The sequence below is a fragment of the Odocoileus virginianus genome, chromosome 24 (genome assembly GCF_023699985.2).
Source record: "Odocoileus virginianus isolate 20LAN1187 ecotype Illinois chromosome 24, Ovbor_1.2, whole genome shotgun sequence".
Lineage (NCBI taxonomy): Eukaryota > Metazoa > Chordata > Mammalia > Artiodactyla > Cervidae > Odocoileus > Odocoileus virginianus.
The window spans coordinates 51819339-51838715 of NC_069697.1; the positions used below are offsets into that span (position 1 = coordinate 51819339).

The 19377-nt window shown below is 49.8% G+C and overlaps 1 protein-coding gene and 1 long non-coding RNA gene across 2 annotated transcripts; both read right to left on the reverse strand.

The window, feature by feature from the left end:
• Window positions 1–857: 857 nt before the first annotated feature.
• GPR182 (G protein-coupled receptor 182) lies at window positions 858–3033 on the reverse strand. The gene is given in 3 exon segments (XM_020878424.2): window positions 858–1226; window positions 1229–2319; window positions 2823–3033. Coding segments are annotated over 2 exon segments (1182 nt in total). The 5' UTR covers window positions 2304–2319; window positions 2823–3033; the 3' UTR covers window positions 858–1119.
• A 5089-nt stretch (window positions 3034–8122) lies between these two features.
• On the reverse strand, window positions 8123–16401 carry LOC139030883 (uncharacterized). Its single transcript, XR_011483330.1, has 2 exons — window positions 15803–16401; window positions 8123–15693 (listed from the first exon to the last, which is right to left on the reverse strand). It is a non-coding gene; the product is annotated as an uncharacterized lncRNA (long non-coding RNA).
• Between the last annotated feature and the right edge of the window lie 2976 nt (window positions 16402–19377).

A 19377-nucleotide genomic window follows, 5' to 3' on the forward strand; every position in this document is an offset into this window, starting at 1 on the left:
CTTTACTTCAGTCAGAGCGCTTCGTGGACAAGGTCCTGGTTCCCCAAACTGCTATACAGAGCCCTTTCCAGAAGACCTCCACGTTCGCAAGAGGACTTCCGATCCTGTCTATAGGACAAGTGTGAATACAAGTTTCTGGACAGGAAGGTTATGAGGAGACTTGGCCAGGAAGAAAGAAGGCTGAGGGTGAAAACTGGCTTAGGAGACTCCAGGCCTCTGCCCTCTGACAGAACCGGAGGATTTCCGCTTCCCACCCCCTGCAGGGGCAGGACTGAGGGTCAGAGCCCCCCGTGAGCGCCTGCTGCTGCCCATCCCAAGTCTGCCCCCAGAAGGGTTGTCCCTTGATACTTTCCTGGGATCCAGAGAGAACGGGAGGGACTGGGGGCAGAAGTCTGGAAACGTGCTAGACCCAGAGCTGGGGGCAGAGGGGCATGGCCTTCGGGACAGCTCCTCTGCTTGCGGGGGGAGGGGACCAGGGTGGACCAGGAGGAGCCTGTCAGCAAGCCCTTTCCTGAATGGTGGGGGAGGAGAGTCCGCCCAGCGGCCCAGCTGCGGGGTGCCTGCCTCAGACCTCGGCCTCACCCGCCCCTGCGGTCCCCACCCACTCCATTTATCATCGCATTGAGGATGCACTGCTGGGAAACAGCCTGCGGAGGCCTCCTGGCTCCTTGGCCTCTGGCCTCTTGTCCCTGCCGCTGCATGATGTGCTGGGAGGTCAGCAAGCGCAAGCACAAAAGGAAGGTTGTGTGCGGTTCCTGTGGAGCTCACTCTTTCCGGCCAGGGTGGTTTCTGCTGAGCATCTCTTTGGCCTCAGCTCCATTCCCAATCCCAGCTTGCAGTGCAGACTTGTTCAGAGATTCAGAGTTGTGTCTCTACTCTTTATTTCACCTTTTCCCCTGCGTCTCTCCCTTCGGCACAAGGATGGTTTCAAATAGTACAACGCCAAGGGTCTGCTGTCTTCCTCTGCCTGCCTCCCTCCCCATCCCCACCTCAATATTTGAAGACAAACTCAATATTGGCCATGAGTGCTCTGACCCTCTCCCACCCCCCACCCCCTCCCCAGATCTCTCCCCTACTTCCAGCTCTCTACTTCACTGCTGGAGGACGCCGGACTCCCCCTCAGCTGGCTACAAGAGACTGAGGGGCGGAGGCGGGTGGGGTAGGTGCTGCCTGGAAGTTCAGGCTGGGGTGGTGGTGGGGGCGGGCTGCAGCGGCGGGCGGCCCTCCTTGGTGATGATGATGGAATGCTGCGTGGAGGAGGAGGAGGGGGAGGAGGAGGCCCGTCTGCCCTCCCTGGCCTGGGCCCTGGGGAGATAGTGGACCACGGCGTCGAGCAGCCGGCCGCGGAAGCTGGGGCTGAGGAAGTTATAAAGGATGGGGTTGACCACACAGTGGAGCATGGAGAAGCAGTCGATGACGTCGTAGAAGAAGTAGAGCAGGCGGGCCAGGTAGCAATGCAGGGAGATGTGCGCGCCGTGCAGTGTGAGCAGCAGCAGGGCCAGGTGGTAGGGCAGCCAGCAGACCACGAAGACGGCCACGTAGGCGGCCAGCAGCGCGCAGTGGCGCCGGCCCGCGGGCCGCCCCGCCCGCCGCAGCCGGCGCGCCGTCAGCACGTTGAAGACGGCGATGAGCGGCAGCGGCAGCAGGAAGCCCAGGACGGTGGTGGACAGGGCCACCGCCACGGCCCACGTGCTGTACGTTTCAAACGGCGCCATGAAGAGGCACATGGGCTCAAAGCTGTCCACCAGCCGGATGTGGGCCACCTCGGGCAGCGGGATGAGGGCCGAGAGGACCCAGACGCCGGCGCACACGGCGCGGCGCGCGCGGTGCTGCCGGCGCTGCCAGGAGGCGGAGGCGCGGCTGAGCGTGAGGTAGCGGTCCACGCTGAGGCACGCCAGGAAGAAGACGCTGCTGTACATGTTGGCGTAGTAGAAATAGTGGGTGAAGCGGCAGGAGAAGCTGCCCCAGAGCCAGGTGTAGTCCAGCGTGACCTCCAGCATCCACACGGGCAGGGACAGGATGATGCCCAGGTCGGCGATGGCCATGTTGAGGACGTAGAGACGCAGCAGCCCCGCGCCGGCCGAGCCCCGCCAGTTGGCGCAGATCACCAGGAGATTCTCCACCAGCCCGACCACGAAGATGGCCAGGTAGACCACGAAGAGGGCGACGCGCTTCGTGTTCTCGTTGAGCTCCACGTGGCACTCGGGCAGGGTGTGGTTGAAGAAGTGCAGTAGCTCCGTCCAGTTGTAGATCTCGCCCACGTCCCCGGTGGGCGCCAGGCTGGGCCCCGAGGTGGCCGACATGAGGGCTGGCAAGTGCCTGGTGGGCAGAAGGGACGGCTGGAGGAGGCAGCCTAACGGCAGCCTCTGTCCCCAGGGTCACAGGCCCCGGGGCCGGGAGGGTTTGGGGAAAGATCCTGAGTCTGAAGAGGAAGAAAGGGAAGTGTAACATTCGAACCGTGAATAAATAGCACACAACTCACTGCTGGCTTGGACCCACGAACAGAAATATTCTGTTAAGGGGTCTCCGTGGTGGGAGAGGCCAGAGCCCAACCGCTTTCTTCCCGGGAACCAGTCCCCGAGGTGGGCTCCATCTCCGCTTCTCTCCTGGAGCTTCACTGCTTGGCCCTTTTGTGCCGGCCTTCCTTAGGGGCTCCTGCTTTGTCTCGCCATTTGGGCCTTGCGTGTGGGACACACACACACCCACACACACGCGCGCGCACACCCCTCCACTTCATCCCTGGGGACATCTGTGGATCATGCAGGAAAACCAGTCGCCTCCAGACCCCACGCCCTGCTTCCCTGAGAGCGGGCGACCCTCACCTGAGCTTCCCTGTGGAGAGCACCTCCCGGCGAGGGCCGGTGGGTCTGGGCCGGTGGGGAGAGCACCTCCCGGCGAGGGCCGGTGGGTCTGGGCCGGTGGGGAGAGCACCCGGTCGGTCTGGGCCGGTGGGGAGCGGCAGGGAGGCTGGGGGGACTGTGGCCGCGGAGCTGGCTCTGCTGCAGGTTTCAGGGCCGCCCTTCTCATCCGGGAAGCAGTATCACTGGCTGAGGCTCTGTGGGAGAGGGTCGGGGTTTTTCCTGCCTTCTCCCAATCCAGTTAGAGGGGAAGTCACAGCAGAAGTTCCAGTGTGGCGGTGACAGGGAGGAGTCAGGCTGCAAACATTAAAATCCAGACTCCTGTGGCTGGGTGAACTTAACCTCTTTAAGCCTCAGTGCGCTGCTCTGCAGAATGGGACAACAATCGTAGCTACTCACAAGGGTGCTTGTGAGAATTAAACGAGCCGTCACAGTGACATGCTAACGCTTTATGCAGGTGTATATTTTCCACTGATAAACTGGAGTGGAATCCCACTCTCCCCTGTCTGTCTTGACTCCTACTGAAACAGAACTGGATGGCGGTAGGAGGGCTAAAGTAAATCCGAAAATTATCCAGACGTGGTCACTCTGGCCCTTCTGCTGGATGGCCACCCTGCCATTCGCCCAGCCTTCATTCTGTGATCTGAGGGGAGACTCTGGAGGGAGGGGTAAGACTGAATGGGGAGGAGACTGTGCTGAGCTCCAAGGAGACTCCTGGATGGGGAGGGGCTGGTGAACAGCATTCTCCAGCCCCCAAGCTCCATACTGCTCCAGCCAAGTGTGGAGGAGAGAGAGAGAAGATAAGACGCCAGGCTTCTTTCTCCCTCCAAGCCGAGGGGAAGGCTCGGAGCCCTGGGAGGGCGTGTGTTCTTGGTGAGCATCTTGTGTCAGCTGAGCTTTTTCATCTCAGTTAGTCGTTTGATCCCCCAGGAACCCCTGTGGGGAGGGAGGATGGGCTTCCTTATCCAGAGATGTTGCCTGTCTCACACAAGCCACACAGCGGCATCAACGCGAGAGCAGAGCCCGTGCTTTGTGGGGCCCGGGTGTGTTGGCTGGAGGGGATTGGACATACATACATTAATCCAGGTGAAATCCCTATGACAATATTAATATTTTAAAGCTTACGATTCAGTGGCATTAAGTATTCACATTGTTGTGCAACCACTACCTCTATGTAATTCCAAAATATTTTCATCACCCCAGAGGAAAGTTTTGTCACATCCGTTAAGCCTGCACTCCCAAGTCTGCCCTCTCTTCAGTGCTGGCGCCCACTGTTCTGCTTTCTCTCTGGTTTGACGTATTGTGCCCGGTTGCTCAGTTGTGTCCGACTCTCTGTGACCCCGTGGTCTGTAGCCCACCAGGCTCCTCTGTCCATGGAATTTTCCAGGCAAGTATACTGGCGTGGGTTGCCATTTCCTCCTCCAGGGGACCTTCCCGACCCACTGATCGAACCCAGGTCTCTTGCATCTCCTGCATTGTCAGGTGGATTCTTTACGACTAGCACCACCTGGCAAGCCATTTATGTATTAAAGATAATTAATATCAGTTGAATCATACAATGTGTGACCTTTGTGTCTTTTCTTTTTCCCTTAGCATAATATTAAAAGATTTTTTAAATTGAAGTATGGGTGATTTCCAATGTTATGTTAGTTTCTGGTATATAGCAAAGTGATTCAGTTATATATATATATATTCTTCCTTTTTGGCCCATGCCTCACAGAGAGTCTTAGTTCCCCGACCAGGGATCCAGCCCATTCCCCCTACAGGGGAAGCATGGAGTCATAACCACTGGACCACCGGTGGTTATATAGTTTATTATAGGATATTGAATATAGTTCCTATGCTATACAGTAAGACCTTATTGCTTATCTATTTTATACATGATAGTTTGCATCTGCTAATCCCAAACTCCTAATTTATCCCCCCCCCCCACCTTTCCCCTTCGGTAACCATAAATTTGTTTTCTATGTCTGTGAGTGTTTCTGTTTTGTAAATAAAGTTATTTGTGTCATATTTTAGAGTCCAATCTGAGTGATATCATATGGTGTTTGTCTTTCTCTGACTTCACTTAGTCTGATAATGCCCAGATTTACCCTTGTTGCTGCAAATGGTATTATTTCCTTCGTTTTTATGGTTGACTAGTATTCCACATTTTCTTTATCCATTTATCTGTTGATGGACATTTAGGTTACTTCCATGTCTTGGCTATTATAAATAGTGCCACTATGAACACTGGAGTGAATGCATCTTTTTTGAAAGAAGTTTCTCTGGATATGCCCAGGAGGGGATCATATGGCAATTCTAATTTTAATTCTTTAGGGAACCTTCATACTGGTTTCCGTAGTGGCTGCACTAACTTACTTTGCCACCGAGAGTGTAGAAGAGTTCCTTTTTTCCACATCCTCTCCAGAATTCATTATTTGTAGACTTTTATAAAACAGCCATTCTGACTGGTGTGAGGTGGTACCTCATTGTAAATTTGATTTGCGTTTCTCTGATGATTAGCAATGTTGAGCGTCTTTTCCTGTTCCTATCAACCATTTGTAGGCCTTCTTTGGAGAAATGTCTAAGTCTTGTGCTCATTTTTTAATTTTTTTGTATTGAGTTATACGAGCTCTTTGCATATTTTGGAAATTAGGCCCTGTTGGTTGCATCATTGGTAAGAATACTTTCTCCCACTCAAGGCTGTCTTTTCATTTTGTTTCTGGCTTCCCTTTCTGTGCAAAGCTTATAAGTTTGATTAGGTTCCATTTGTTTATTTTTATTTCTATTCTATTTTTATTTCTGTATTTATTGGAGACTGACCTAAGAAAACATTGCTATAATTTATGTCAGAAACTGTTTTGCCTATGTTCTCTTCTAAGAATTTTATAATGTCACGTCTTATACTTGTCTTTAAGCCATTTTGAGTCTTGTATTTGCGTGTGGGTGTGTGTGGTGTGAGGGAGTGTTCTAACTTCATTAATTTATGTCACTTAGCATGACATTTTTGAGATCCATCTGTGCTGTAGCTTGTATCCATACTTCATTTCTTTTTATGGCTAAGTAGTATTCCATTGTGTGGATATAGTGCATTTTGTTTATCCATTCAAAGAGTGGTTTTTTTTAATAAGTCTGCTGATTGACCTTTTTAATTGTGGTAAAATAAACATAACATCAAATTTACCATTGTGGTTATTTTAAAGTATATAGTTCAGTAGCGTTAAGTACCTTCACATGTACTTTAAAAAATTCTTTTCTAACTTTTAATTGGAAGATAATTGCTTTGTAGCGTTGTGTTGGTTTCTGCTGTATAATAATGTGACCATAATGTGACGATGCAACCATCGCCACCATAAAGACACACCTGCCCCCTCCCTCCTGAACCTGCCTCCCGCCCCCACCGCGTCCCGCCCCTCTAGGATGGCACAGAGCACCAGGCTGAGCCCCCTGTGTGACACGGCGACTTCTGCTAGTGATCTGTTTTACCTACGGGAATGTATCCGTTTCAGTGCTGCTCTCTCAAATCTCTCACCCTCTCCTCCCCCCACCCCCGGCTGTGTCCACAAGTCCAGTCTCTATGTCTGCATCTCTATTCCTGCCCTGCAAATAGGGTCATCAGTACCATTTTTCTAGATTCCATATATACACATTAATATACAATATTTGTTTTTCTCTTTCTGACTTACTTCACTCTGTGTAACAGGCTATAGGTTCATTCACCTCACTAGAACTGACTCAAATTCATTCCTTTCTTTGGCTAAGTAATACTTCTTTATCCATTCATTTCTGATGGACCTCTGGGTTGCTTCCCTGTCCTGGCTACTGTAAATAATGCTGCAGTGAACTCTGGGGTACATGTGTCTTTTTGAATTGCGGTTTTCTCAGTATATGTCCAATAGTGGGAATTATGGCTTTCTCAGTATGTGCCCAATGGTGGGATTTTAGTGCTTAATCGTGTCTGACTCTTTGTGACCCCATGGACTGCAGCCCACCAGGCTCCTCTGTCCATGGAATTTTCCAGGCAAGAGTTTTGGAGTCGGTTGCCATTTCCTCCTCTAGGGGATCTTCCTGACCCAGGGATTGAACCCACATCTCCTGTGTCTCCTGCATTGGCAGGCAGATTCTTTACCACTGTTGGGTCATGTAGTAGTTTTATTCCTAGTTTTTAAAAATAACCTCCATACCAGTCTTCATAGTGGCTGTATCAGTTTGCATTCCCACCAACAGTGCACATCCTCTCCACATCCTCTCCAATGTTTATTGTTTGTAGATTTTTTGATGATGGTTTTCTGACCAGTGTGAGGTAATACCTCATTGTAGTTTTGATTTGCATTTCTCTAATAATGAGTGATGTTGACCATTTTTTCATGTGTTTATTGGCCATCTGTACATTCACATGTACTTAATGCCACCATCACCACCAACCATCTCCATGGAAAAGGATATTTTAAATCTTTCAGTTTTCTTACAGCTTTCTCTAGAAGAACTGTTTCTCTACTCACGACACTTCTGACACCAAATGTGTAGAGTTTCCCCCCCAACACCAACCGGTTTCTCCAACTCTCCAGACATCGACTGGCTATTCTGTTACTTAATTCAATTCTGACACCAACCGCCTGGAATTAGTGTCAGACTCCACAGGTTTAAGGGCTCACAAGATTGCCCTTACTTCAGTTGCAAGCAATGGGTTCCTCTGGGTACCCACACTTCTATCCAATGTGACTACAAAGTTGGGGGTTCCCACAACCCCCTCCTGCCAGTTTTCATAATTTGGTGGAATGACTCACGAAACTCAGGAAAATATTTACTTGTGTTTACTGTTTTATTGTAAAGGCTATAAATGAAGAGCCAGAAAAAGAGGTGCACAGGGGGAGGTCTGTGCCCATGGAGCTGAAATACACCACCCTCCTGGCACATGGACGTGTTGTTCTCCAAACAGGAAGCTCTCTGAACCCCATAGTTTAGGAATTTTTATGGAGGCATCGTCACATAGACATGACTGATGAGTAATTTAGCCTCCAACACCATTCCTCTCTCCAGAGGATGGTGGGAGTGAGGCTGAAAGTTCTAAGCTTCTAATCAAGTTTCGGTCTGTCTGGTGGGCGCCCCATCCTGAAGCCATTCAGGATGTGGCCAGGAGCCACCTCATCGGAACAAAGACATTCCTATCGCCCAGGAATCTCCAAGGAATCTGGGAATTCTGTGTGAGATGGTCTCATCACTCAGGGAATTGCAAAGGTTTTAGGAGCTCTGTGTGAGGAACTGGACGCAGAGACAAAATATGTATTTCTTTTTCTCTTTTTAATTTCAGAGTTTTATTGTATTGCACTAAAGGAACAGCTGGATGGTTACACAGTATTCTCTCATTCAGGTTTGAAAATCTAAAGTACTTACAAATTCTTAAGGATACCTTTGCCACCATATTATAACATTAAGTATAGTTGCCAATTTCTTAATAAGTAAAGTCTTAAAATTAAAACACATTTAAAATAGCTAAATGCATTCTTCACAAGTAAGTCAGCATATATTTTTGTATCATGTTCACTTATACTTAAGAATTAAAGCAAGTATATTACTCTGGTGGAAATATGAGAAAATCTCTAATTCATGCAGTATACAGGGATGGTAGTTCAAGTCCAAGGGGAAAAAAATTCCCACTCTTTTTTTTTTAAATACATCCATATATAATCACCTACATGATAGATAAGGAAACCCATGAAGTTTCCCATAGGTCAGATACATATTTTCAGCTCATCAGAAGCACCTGATATCTACAGCTAATTTATAATTAAATGGCATTTCAATAAAACCAAAATGAGCCTTCAGTTCAGTTCAGTCACTCAGTCGTGTCCGACTCTTTGCGACCCCATGAATCGCAGCACGCCAGGCCTCCCTGTCCATCACCAACTCCCGGAGTTACTCAAACTCATGCCCAAGCTGATGCCCTTGCTGGATAGAATCCATTCGTTGGTGGTTTTTTGCATGCACTTAACTGGACCAATTCTTCTGAGCGTTGTTCTAAGAGCTCACCAAAACATAGACCATGACACACAGGTAGTAAAAAAAAGGTTAGAAGATAAGCTAATTTGCACCATCCTTCTTTCTGACAATATGCTAGAATATCTGCATTCATGATGGTTGTAGGATCATAGAGTCCTGGTCCACTCATCACTGGTCTACTCATATACTTCCAAATATGATATGCCAAGAGGGGCATATTGAGACCCAGTGTAAACCACTCTGCTACATAAAGAAACAAGACACAGAAGAAAGCATGAAAAAGAAAAAAAAAGGAAGCATGAATGAGGTACTCTGGAAGGACAAGAGGATTTGGGGTATTACACTGGTCTATAGGATTCCTGTTATCAGTCTTCCTCTCATCCAATGCTGTGATTAAATGGCGAAGAAGATGACGCGGAGGTGAGCAGCAGCGCCAGCCAGCATACAGCGTAAGGCTGCGAAAGTGAATGCAATGGCCTGGGAGAAGGGAGGCCGCGCAAGCCCCTCTGGGCAAAACCATTCACTTCCTGCGGCACATCCCATAACCTCCGCAGCCGCTGCCTCCGCCGCCGCCAAAATATATGGTTGTTACTGTGTTACACCTCCACGCACATATCAGATCACTCCCAGGTCCAGAAATCTGTCACGATGAGCTGTGACGATGTAAAATGTGGCGTCCGGGGGGCTTCCCTGGTGCTCAGTGGTAAAGAATCCGCCTGCCGCCGATGCAGGAACATGGTTCGATCCCTGGTCTCTCAAGAGCCCACATGCCGTGGAGCAGCTAAACCCAAGCACCACAACTACTGAGCCTGTGCCCCAGAGCCCGCGGGCCGCAGCCACTGGGCCCCGGGTGTCCCAGAGCCCGCGGGCCGCAGCCCCTGGGCCCCGGGTGCCCCAGAGCCCGCGGGCCGCAGCCCCTGGGCGCTCCGCAACAAGGCCAGCCACCGCCGTGAGAAGTCTGCGCGCCGCAACTGGAGTAGGTCTCGCTCTCTGCAGCTAGAGAAAAGCCAGAGAAGGAACGAAGACCCAGCACAGCCAAAAATAAATAAATAAATAAGTACGTTCTCTCCATCATGTCCGACTCCTCGCGACCCCATAGACTAGCCCTCCAGGCTCTGTCCATGGAATTTTCCAAGCAAGAACACTGGAACAGATTGCTATTTCCGACTCCAGGGGGTCTTCCCGACTCAGGGATCGAACCTGAGTCTCTATGTCTCCTGTATTAGCAACTAGATTCTTTACCCCTGGCACCACCTGGGAAGCAATAAGTAAATAAACAAATTGTTTTTTAAAAGGCAGAGAGGAAGAAAATGATTAAAAAACAGATAAAATGCGGTGTGTGTGTGTGTGTGTGTGTATTTGCCATGTGGTGTGGCTTGTGGGATCTTTGTTTCCTGACCAGGGATCAAAACATAGGCTCTGGCAGTGAAAGTGCCCATTTCTAACCACTGAACTGCCAGGGAAGTCCCTAGTGTGAGATTTACTTTTATTTTTCAGACAGTTCTACCCTCTCTGTTTAGGATCTCAGTTTCTGTCTTACAGGCTACCTCTTTTCAGGAAGGAACCTTCTGCGAATTTTCACTTCCTTCTCGGTGCCTTTGACCCACACAGATGGAGGCTTCACTGCCCTGAACACCCTCCAGAAAGACCTTTATTTAGTCCTGGCTCCTGTTCTCTCCACGTGGACCACACATATCGACGCGTGGTCGTTTCCTTTGCTCTCAAGATTGCCTTTTAGCGGCGCACTCCCAGGTCTCTGATCTTCTGTCACGGACCTCTTCCCTCCCACACGCAGACATCACCCCTTGGTTCTCGCCTCCACCTGCTCCCCAGTCCCCTCCCCCACCCCCATCACCCAACTGTGTTAATTTCAGCAAGAGGAAACGGGGGAGGTTCCTTCTGGCAGGGGCCCAGAGGGAAAGCTGCTCCCTCCGGAAGGAATAAGCCAGGGCTCTGCAGTTTTCTTGTGGGTGTTTTTCTTAGGAGGGAGGGGCAGCTGGAAGGAGAGACTGGAAGGGAGGGGAGGAGGAAGGGGCAGGAGCCCAGGCTTCTCTCCAGGCTGGGCAGGAGGAGGGGGCGGCAAGCAGCTTTGCTCCAAGCAACAGGAGCAGCAGCAGCCAAACAATTCCTGGAAATTTACTCTTTCCTCTCTCTCTCCTCCCAACCTCCTCCCTCCCCTCCCCCCTTTTTTCAAAAATATATAGACAAGACATTGTAATCAACAATCAGAAAGGAAGGAAGGTACCAGGAAGGAGTTACTGGGAGGCACAGATAAAGGCAAGCAGCTTCCCAGGGTCGGGAGGGAGCCAGGGGCTTGCGTCTGGGCATTGGAGAAAGCGGCAAGTGCGAGCTGTCCCAGGAATTGCCCTGCCTGCCCGGCCTGTGTGGCCAGGGACCCTACTTTGTGTGCGAGGGCAGGTGGACTGTGGGCAGGTCACGGCAGAGGAGTTTGGCAACAACTGCACTTCCTCCCCCAACCTGAGCTTCCCGAAGGTCACTGAGTGCAGAAGGCAAGACCAGCTTGGAAGATGCTCTGCCTGCCTGCACTGGCTTCCCCGTGCCAGGGAGGCAGCCTTGTCAGATCAGGGGCTCCCCAGGCTCCCCAGTGATGGATGTGGTCCAGCGACCGGATCCTGGCTCTGCTCAGTTCTTCTTGCTCCCTCACTCATTCTAGAGATGGTAGAGAGAACGCTAGCTTGGGGACCAGACCTAGCTTTGACACCTTGTCCCACCAGTAAGTAGCTGTGTGACTTTGGGCCAGTCACTTTATCTTCCTGAGCCTACACTTTTATGTATAAATAAAGATGACGGTGCTTCCTTGAAGGATTATTGTATGAGATACATAACATTGTATATGTAAAGCATCTGGCATAAGCATGCCCCCTTTTCCACTTCTTGGAAAAATCCCTTTTTAATGGAATTGACCAAGAACCTCTCCACGTTCCCACCAACACTATCCATTTTTTTCCCCTCTAAATTGACTCAACTGGAGAAGGAAATGGCAACTCACTCCAGTATTCTTGCCTAGAGAATCTCGTGGACAGAGGAGCCTGGTGGGCTGCTGTCCATAGGGTCGCACAGAGTTGGACACGACTGAAGCGACTTAGCATGCATGCATGCATTGGAGAAGGACACGGCAACCCACTCCAGTGTTCCTGCCTGGAGAATCCCGTGGACAGAGGAGCCTTGTGGGCTGCCGTCTATGGGGTCGCACAGAGTCAGACACGACTGAAGCGACTTAGCAGCAGCAGCAGCAAATCGGCTCCACACCACCATCCTCTTCTAGTTAGTTGTCCTGCGACAGTGTGTTTCTTACACAGAAGGTCAAGAGCCCTCAGCGCCACAGACTCGCCAAAGAAGAGTTGTAGTAACAGTTACAGCTCGCAGCTGCTGCCTTCTCATTTGCCAGTTGCAGCCACTTCATTTAATCCTCACAACTTAGAGGTGGGTTCTGTGTAGACACACGGAGGCAAAGAGAGATTAAACAACTTGCCCGAGTCACGCTGCTGGTAGTTCAGTAAACTCTTACTGTAAGGACTTCTGAGCTGGATGCTGGCACCTAAGGGCTTTAGATGGTCTGTGAACTCAGTGAAAAGTACATACCAAACCCTGTCTGTTGTGTGAAGTCATTTTTATGGGGCTTGGAGCCTTCCTTGGATGCTCGAAGGGGTCCATGATGTCCAGAAGGTTAACAATGACCACCCTAGAAGAGCTTCTCATGGATGAAGGCTAGGATAAAAAACGGTGGTGTAGGGCCGATGCTTCCAAGGAGGGGACTCAGCCTTGGGAGTTCTGGGCCATTACCTGAGTCGGGGAGAAGCCCCCTTTATGGAGGCTGAGAGAAGAGTGGTTTGATCTGTGGAAGGACGTGAGAAAGGGGAAGTGAGTTGCCTTTGCTCCCAGCCCTTATCCTTTCACAAGATGAAGGACAGCCGTTTCCTCTCGTGGTTTCCCAAGAAAATGTGTGTGGGGGTATGCACGTTAGTCTAAGGAAGGGGAAGCTTGGAGAGACAGACAGAGACCAGCAGGGCCCCGGGTACCATTCCTCCAGGGAAACCAGCCCCGCCCAGCAGACTCCTGGAATGCCTCAGCATTCCCCCTTCACTGGTCCATCCTGCCCCTTGCTTCTTTTCCTCCCTCAGATTCCCCCACCTCCTGACCCGAAGCACCTTCCTGGGGTCTCTGTAGGTGTTCTGACGATCTCTGGCTGATGGCATATTTATTCCGTTTCTGTTAACTTGTGTGTATGTGTTAGTCGCTCAGTCCTGTCTGACTCTTTGAGACCCCATGGATTGTAACCTGCCAGGCTCCTCTGTCCATGGAATTCTCCAGGCAAGAATACTGGAGTGGGTAGCCATTCCCTTCTCCAGAGGATCTTCCCAACCTAGGGATCCAACCTGGGTCTCCCGCACTGCAGGTAGATTCTTAACCATCTGAGCCACCAGGCAAGCCCCCTACTAACTCATTTTGAGCACCTAATGTGTGCTGGACAGAAATTCCCCTCAAATTCCCCAATGCTTCCTGAGACCGGACCTTCCTAAAGTTTCACGCTTTTGAAGACAACATAAGGATGCTTAGACTCCTGGAGAGCTGGAGTGGAGAGGTATTGCTGAGGCCTTCTGCATTCCCTCCTTTATAATAAACATGAGGGAGACGGAGGCTTTGGGGGATTTCATCTTGTCAGACAAGGTCAGAAATGCAGGGGGAAAAGGAGAGAGGAAGAGGATGTCGCGGTAAAGGTTCATTCATTTCTGTCAGATGCCAAACACTGCCAGGTTCTGGAAACAGAAGAGGATGAGGCTCAGCCCTTGCTGTCCGGGGCTCCGAGGCAGCCGTTCTCTAGCACCCAGGACGAGCACAGTCCCGGAGGTTCAGGAACACTAAGCCGTTGCTTCCGGCTTCACCTGGAACTGTTTGATGCCTGTCATTTCTCTTCCCCCAAAGACTGTTGTAGCCCAAAGGGAAAGATGTTCAAGAGGTTTGGCCTGCCTCCAGGAATCCTCTCCAGAAGTCAGGGAATGGTGGACTGGTTGGGACTCTGGTTTCTGCCAAGATTTCCTGAAACACAAACCACCCACGCATGCTTCTTGTAGGGTTACAACTTGGCAGCCAGTCACCGTGGACGGAGAACCACATCGACAAAGTCTTTCTCCTCAAAGACCCTGGGAGCCACAGCATGCCTCACTGGCCTCCTGAGGGTGATGGCTTTCCCCCTGAGGGGCGGAACAGGTCCCGTTGGGGACTTGAACAGGGACTGCAGCCCCATCCATCAGAGGCTGCAGGGGTGCCAGGACGAGGCGCCCCACTCAGAATTCCAGCCCCGTTCCTGCATGGTATCCTCGCCCCCATGGAGAAAGCCGCTCCAGGCCCAGCTGCCCTGGGGTCCAGTCTCAGGCCCTTCCTTCAGTCTCCGAGCGGGCAGCTCACTCCTCCTCCCCACCGCCACCCTCATACAAAGTGAACTAATTAATTGCTTTCCAATGATTGGCTCTTCAGCCCTCCCCGCTTGCAGGGAAGTTAGCATTCCGGTTAATGATGTCACGGTTCAAATCAGTCTCTTCTCAGTGTCTGCGTGGTCTGGGTTCTGTGTGTCGCCGGGCAGGGCAGGGTTTGAGCACCAAAGGGAGAGGCCAGCAGCGCCGGGCACCCAGAGCTGCGGGCAGGGCGTCTGCACACAGTGAAAGGGGAACGCCTGTTCCAGCAGCTGTCTGTGCCTTCCCAGCATCTGGGAGGGTCTCACCACCACCCGTGTCCCCTCATTCCCTTCGTGTCCCCTCTCTTTGCCTCAGACACCCCCACTGCTCTTCTGAACACCTTTCTGGTCCAGGCAACCAGGTGAGACCTTATTCCCTTTTGCCTTCTCTTTCTAATCCTGGAGAGGCTGGGGGTACTTAGTCTCTCAGAGGGACTTCTGTGAGCTGAGCCAGAGAGGAAACCTGCTCAGAGGCTGAGCCAACCGCCCAAGGTCACGCAGCTAGTTGGCGGCAGAACTGGGTTTGAAACCACGTGTGTCTTCCCTTATAAGGTGTATTCCCTTGTAAGAATCTCCACTAGATCTGGAAGACCCAGGTCATAGACTTCAGTACGGAAAAGGAAAGAATTTAGCTGTGAATCATGAAGCCTGGATGTAAGGGTTCTAGTCTGTGGGGGTAAGGGTGGGGGTGGAGAGCGGAGGGGTGGGCCAAGGGAACAGGGAGGACTTGGAAAGTGAGGCTGGGAAAAGTACTGTCATCCTTGAGGGTTTGTGCTTAAAATGCACTGACATCTATTAGAAATGACGTAAGCATACCAGAGAGCATGCGCTGAGGTCAGAGTCAGTCATACTCACTGAAGACGGGGAACGGGAAAATCTTGGTAACTCCATGCCAGGGAGCCTGGAACCTGGTTGGCCAAGCATCATCATGCATGTTCCTGATTCCTCCTGTGTGAGCACTGACCAGACTCTATTCACCCCAGGCTGTGTGTCTGTCCTGTAAAAGGCCATGTGGCTGTACCTGGCGGTCCTCGTGGGCCTGTTCTACCTCCTGCGCTGGTACCGGGAGAGGCAGGTGGTGAGCCACCTCCGGGACAAGTTTGTCTTCATCACGGGCTGTGACTCGGGCTTCGGGAACAAGCTGGCCAGGCAGCTGGACCTGCGAGGCTTGAGGGTCCTGGCTGGGTGTCTGATGGAGCAGGGGGCCGAGCAGCTGAGGAACCAGACGTCAGGCAGGCTGCAGACAGTGATCCTGGATGTCACCAAGACAGAGAGCATCGCTGCGGCAACCGAGTGGGTGAAGGAGCGTGTGGGGGACAGAGGTACCACCCAGATTTCTTTTGTATTTATTTCTTCTCTCAGTGTGAAGGGGAGATCCTCCTGTCAAGAAAGATTCCAAGGTGTTTTCCAGGACTTGAAGTCCCACCTGCCTTCTTTACCTCGCCTAGCTGACAGAGGAGCCTCTTTCACCCCTACTTCCATCTCTGACCTTGAAGTTTTGCAGCTTGGGGGAGAGCTTCCCCTGATGAGAATGTGTCCCTGCAGACGTCCCATCTGGCGTCCTCTCTTCGCTCAGCAGGTCTGGCTTTCTTGATGCTAAGTGAGTAGGGTGATTGGGGTGCACTTCCTGGAGGAGGGGAGGAGACGGGAGCTCTGGTTGGAAGGCTGCATGGTGGCGGGGCTGGCGTCAGGGCTGGAGCTGGGCTGTGTTCCCAGCCCTGATCATGTTCTTGCTGATCACCCATAGCTGTCCTACTCGGGTTTAAATGTCGCTCATTTTCCGATGGTGGTGCAGCAGTCAGGACCTGTGTAAAGATGGTCAGAAAAGCACTATGGGGTCACTTTCTCTTCCTCTTCTTTGTTCACACAGTTCTGCCTGTGGTTTATTGGTGAAAGGAAGAACATTAATTTCTTTTATCTTGGTATAAATGTAGAACATGATCATTGTGGATACAGAAAAGTACAAGGATGAAAACCAAAATCACCCCAAATCTCACCACCCATATATACGTTCTGATAACATTTTGACATCATACATAGAACTATATTTTGCAAATAGTGTTACTGTACTTCTTTTCTTTAAAAGAAGGTAATCAATTTTATAACATAATATAAACATTTCAAAAACATAGTTATTAATGATGGAACATTCTATCCTGTAGGGTAGCATTACTTACTAAAGTGGTATGTAATGGATATGATACATAATGGTTTCCTAGATTTTACTCATTATGTTGAACATAAATGATGTCTTGGTAGACTTTTATTTACCCAATTTTCTAGTATAACCATACTTTTTACTTTTTTTTTTCGGTTTGGTTGGTTATGTTTGTTTTTTTTTGCCTTGTTAAAATTTTTTATTTTTTATTTTACAATTTTTAAAGGTTTCATTCCATTACACTTATTACAAAATATTCGCTCACATTCCTTGTATGGTAGAAATTCCCAGGTGGTGCTAGTGGTAAAGAATCTGCCTGGCAAAGCAGAAGACGCAAGAGACATAGGTTTGATCCCTGGACCGGGAAGATCCCTTGGAGTAGGAAATGGCAACCCACTCCAGTATTCTTACCTGGGAAATTCCATGGACAAGAGGAGCCTGGAGGGCTACCGTCCACGGGGTTGCAAAGAGTTGGACACGACTGAGCGTACACATACATAAGCCATGTGTGGTATAATAATATGACCGTATACATTGATTGGGTGTTTGGTGTCAAATATGGTAGGAAAATATACACTCTGAGGGCAGGTTCAGTGCTGAGCAGTGGAGGGACTAATTCTGTGTGTTAATAATTCCGATGCCCTGTTCCCAACCGCCCTGACCCTGCTCTTCTGCCCTGAGTTCTGTGAGTTGTACATCTTTAAGTTCTTGGTATTTGTCTTTGTATTGCCCAGACAGGTTTCCACGAAGCTGGGCACCTGTGAAATGAGGGGCCTGGGGGCAGAGTGGCCTTCTATGGGTGGGAGAAGAGGGTGGATTTTTCTGGCACAAAGTGTAAATTCTGATTTGGGGAGGGTGGCTAATAGAGGCAGCCCTGCCTCCCCTTGGAAGCCTACCCTTGGAATTCCGCAGATTCCTGTAGGGACATTGCTCAGTATTGATGTGGGTATTTCAAAACCAGGCCCTAGAGGTCAATACCAGGCCTGTCAACATATTTGCATGAACTTGGGGTTTCTGCGTTTTGTTTTTCAGTTTTAAAGTTAGATTATAATTGCTTTACAATGTTAATTTCTGCTGTATGGGAAAGTAAATCAGCTATATGTATACATGCATCCCCTCCTTCTCGGGCCTCTCCCCTCCCCATTCCCACCCATCTAGACCATCAGAGGACACCGAACAGTTTCCCTCTAGCTATCTGTTTTATATGTGTTACTATGTATGTCAAGTAGTACATAATAAAATGGAATATTACTCAGCCATAAAAAGCATGAAATTGGGTCATTTGTAGAGATGTGGATGGACCTAGGTCTGTCATTCAGAGTGAAGTAAGTCAGAAAGAGAAAAACAAACCACGTATTAACACATGCAGTGTTAGTTGCTCAGTCATGTCCAGCTCTTTGCAACCCCGTGGATTGTAGCCTGCCAGATTCCTCTGTCCATGGGATTTCCCAGGCAAGAATACTGGAGTGGGTTGCCATTTCCTTCTCCAGGGGATCTTCTTGACCCAAGAATTGAACCCAGATCTCCTGCACTGTGGGTGGATTCTTTACCACGGAGCTACCAGGGAAGCCTCAAAATTAACGTGTATATGTGGAATCTAAGAAACAGTACAGATGAACCTATCACCAGGGCAGGAAGAGAGACACAGATGCAGAGAATGGACATCAGGTCTGTGTCACCCAACCAGTATTCACCAAACTAGACTCATCTTTTTGTTTTTGTCTTTTATCTGTTGTCTCCTTTCTCCCTGAATCCCCCTCCCTTCCTCATTGTCTCTTTCTGTTTCCCTCTCTTTTCCTCATACTGATTGTTGAGCACTCAGTCCTAAAGGGGTCAGAAAATCTGAAAAAAGAAGGGGAATATAATGTGCATACTATATAATATAATACAAAATAAAGTTGGAGGGTTGGGAAATGAGAATATATTTGTATGAGATTGCCTTCTGGATAGTCACGAAGTCAATTGAAATATTGAAGCCAAAATGATCTAATACTCTTGAGAAACTCCATGGAGCACGCCCTGCCACAAGCCACCTCCAGATCCATTGCTCACCTGGCCTGAATGCATGCTCACTCATCTCCCCATGAGCTATGTGCCCACCTTCCTGACTGACTTCATGATATACTGGAGATGCATGAGAAGCCCATGAAATTATCAACTTAAAAAAAACAACAAAAGAAACCCCACAATGTAAGAGCTGTGAGTTAAGTTGATTTAGTGTCTTGCTGAGGACAATGCCCCATGAGGACAATGTCCCAGGATAGAGTTTATAGGATAACTCTGAGGTTCTGCCCCAAAAAGGCAGAAACAGAAACCAGTAACTTTGGTTGCAGGATATGTGCAATCAAGCATACATCTCAGTAGAAGGTTATTGTTACTCCCAAGGAACATATATCTCAGTTAATGATTTAAGTGCTTTGTTAAGTATGGAAAGATGCAAGATTCGATGGTAATAAAGAATTTCTTTTGAAATATTTCTATCTAATGGCCTGTTTGCTGTTTTTCCCAGAGCAGAGTTCCGTCTCCTGCTCTTTCTTGTGGATCCCTTTCATTGTACATTATAAGCCGGCAATGTAGTGATGAATGACTTAATCCTTGTAGAACCAGACTGTGAGTGATATTCCTTGCTTTTTTGTTTTTGATAACCCAAGACTGGGGTGCATGGTAGCAGGGCGTTGGGTACTGGGAGGGGAGAGGATGCATGGGGGGAGGGAAATAAGGTGGAGACCGGGGTCCTCATGTCATGAGGACACCCACCCACCTCACTCCCACCTCCTCCCCAGGCTTCTCTCCAGACACTACTTAGGAAGAAACATGCTTGGTAGTGAGAAACTGCGATGAATAGCTCTCCTCTGTGTCCTGTTCCGTCATCAGCCTCTCAAGGCTCTGAGCCTTACGGCCCTCCT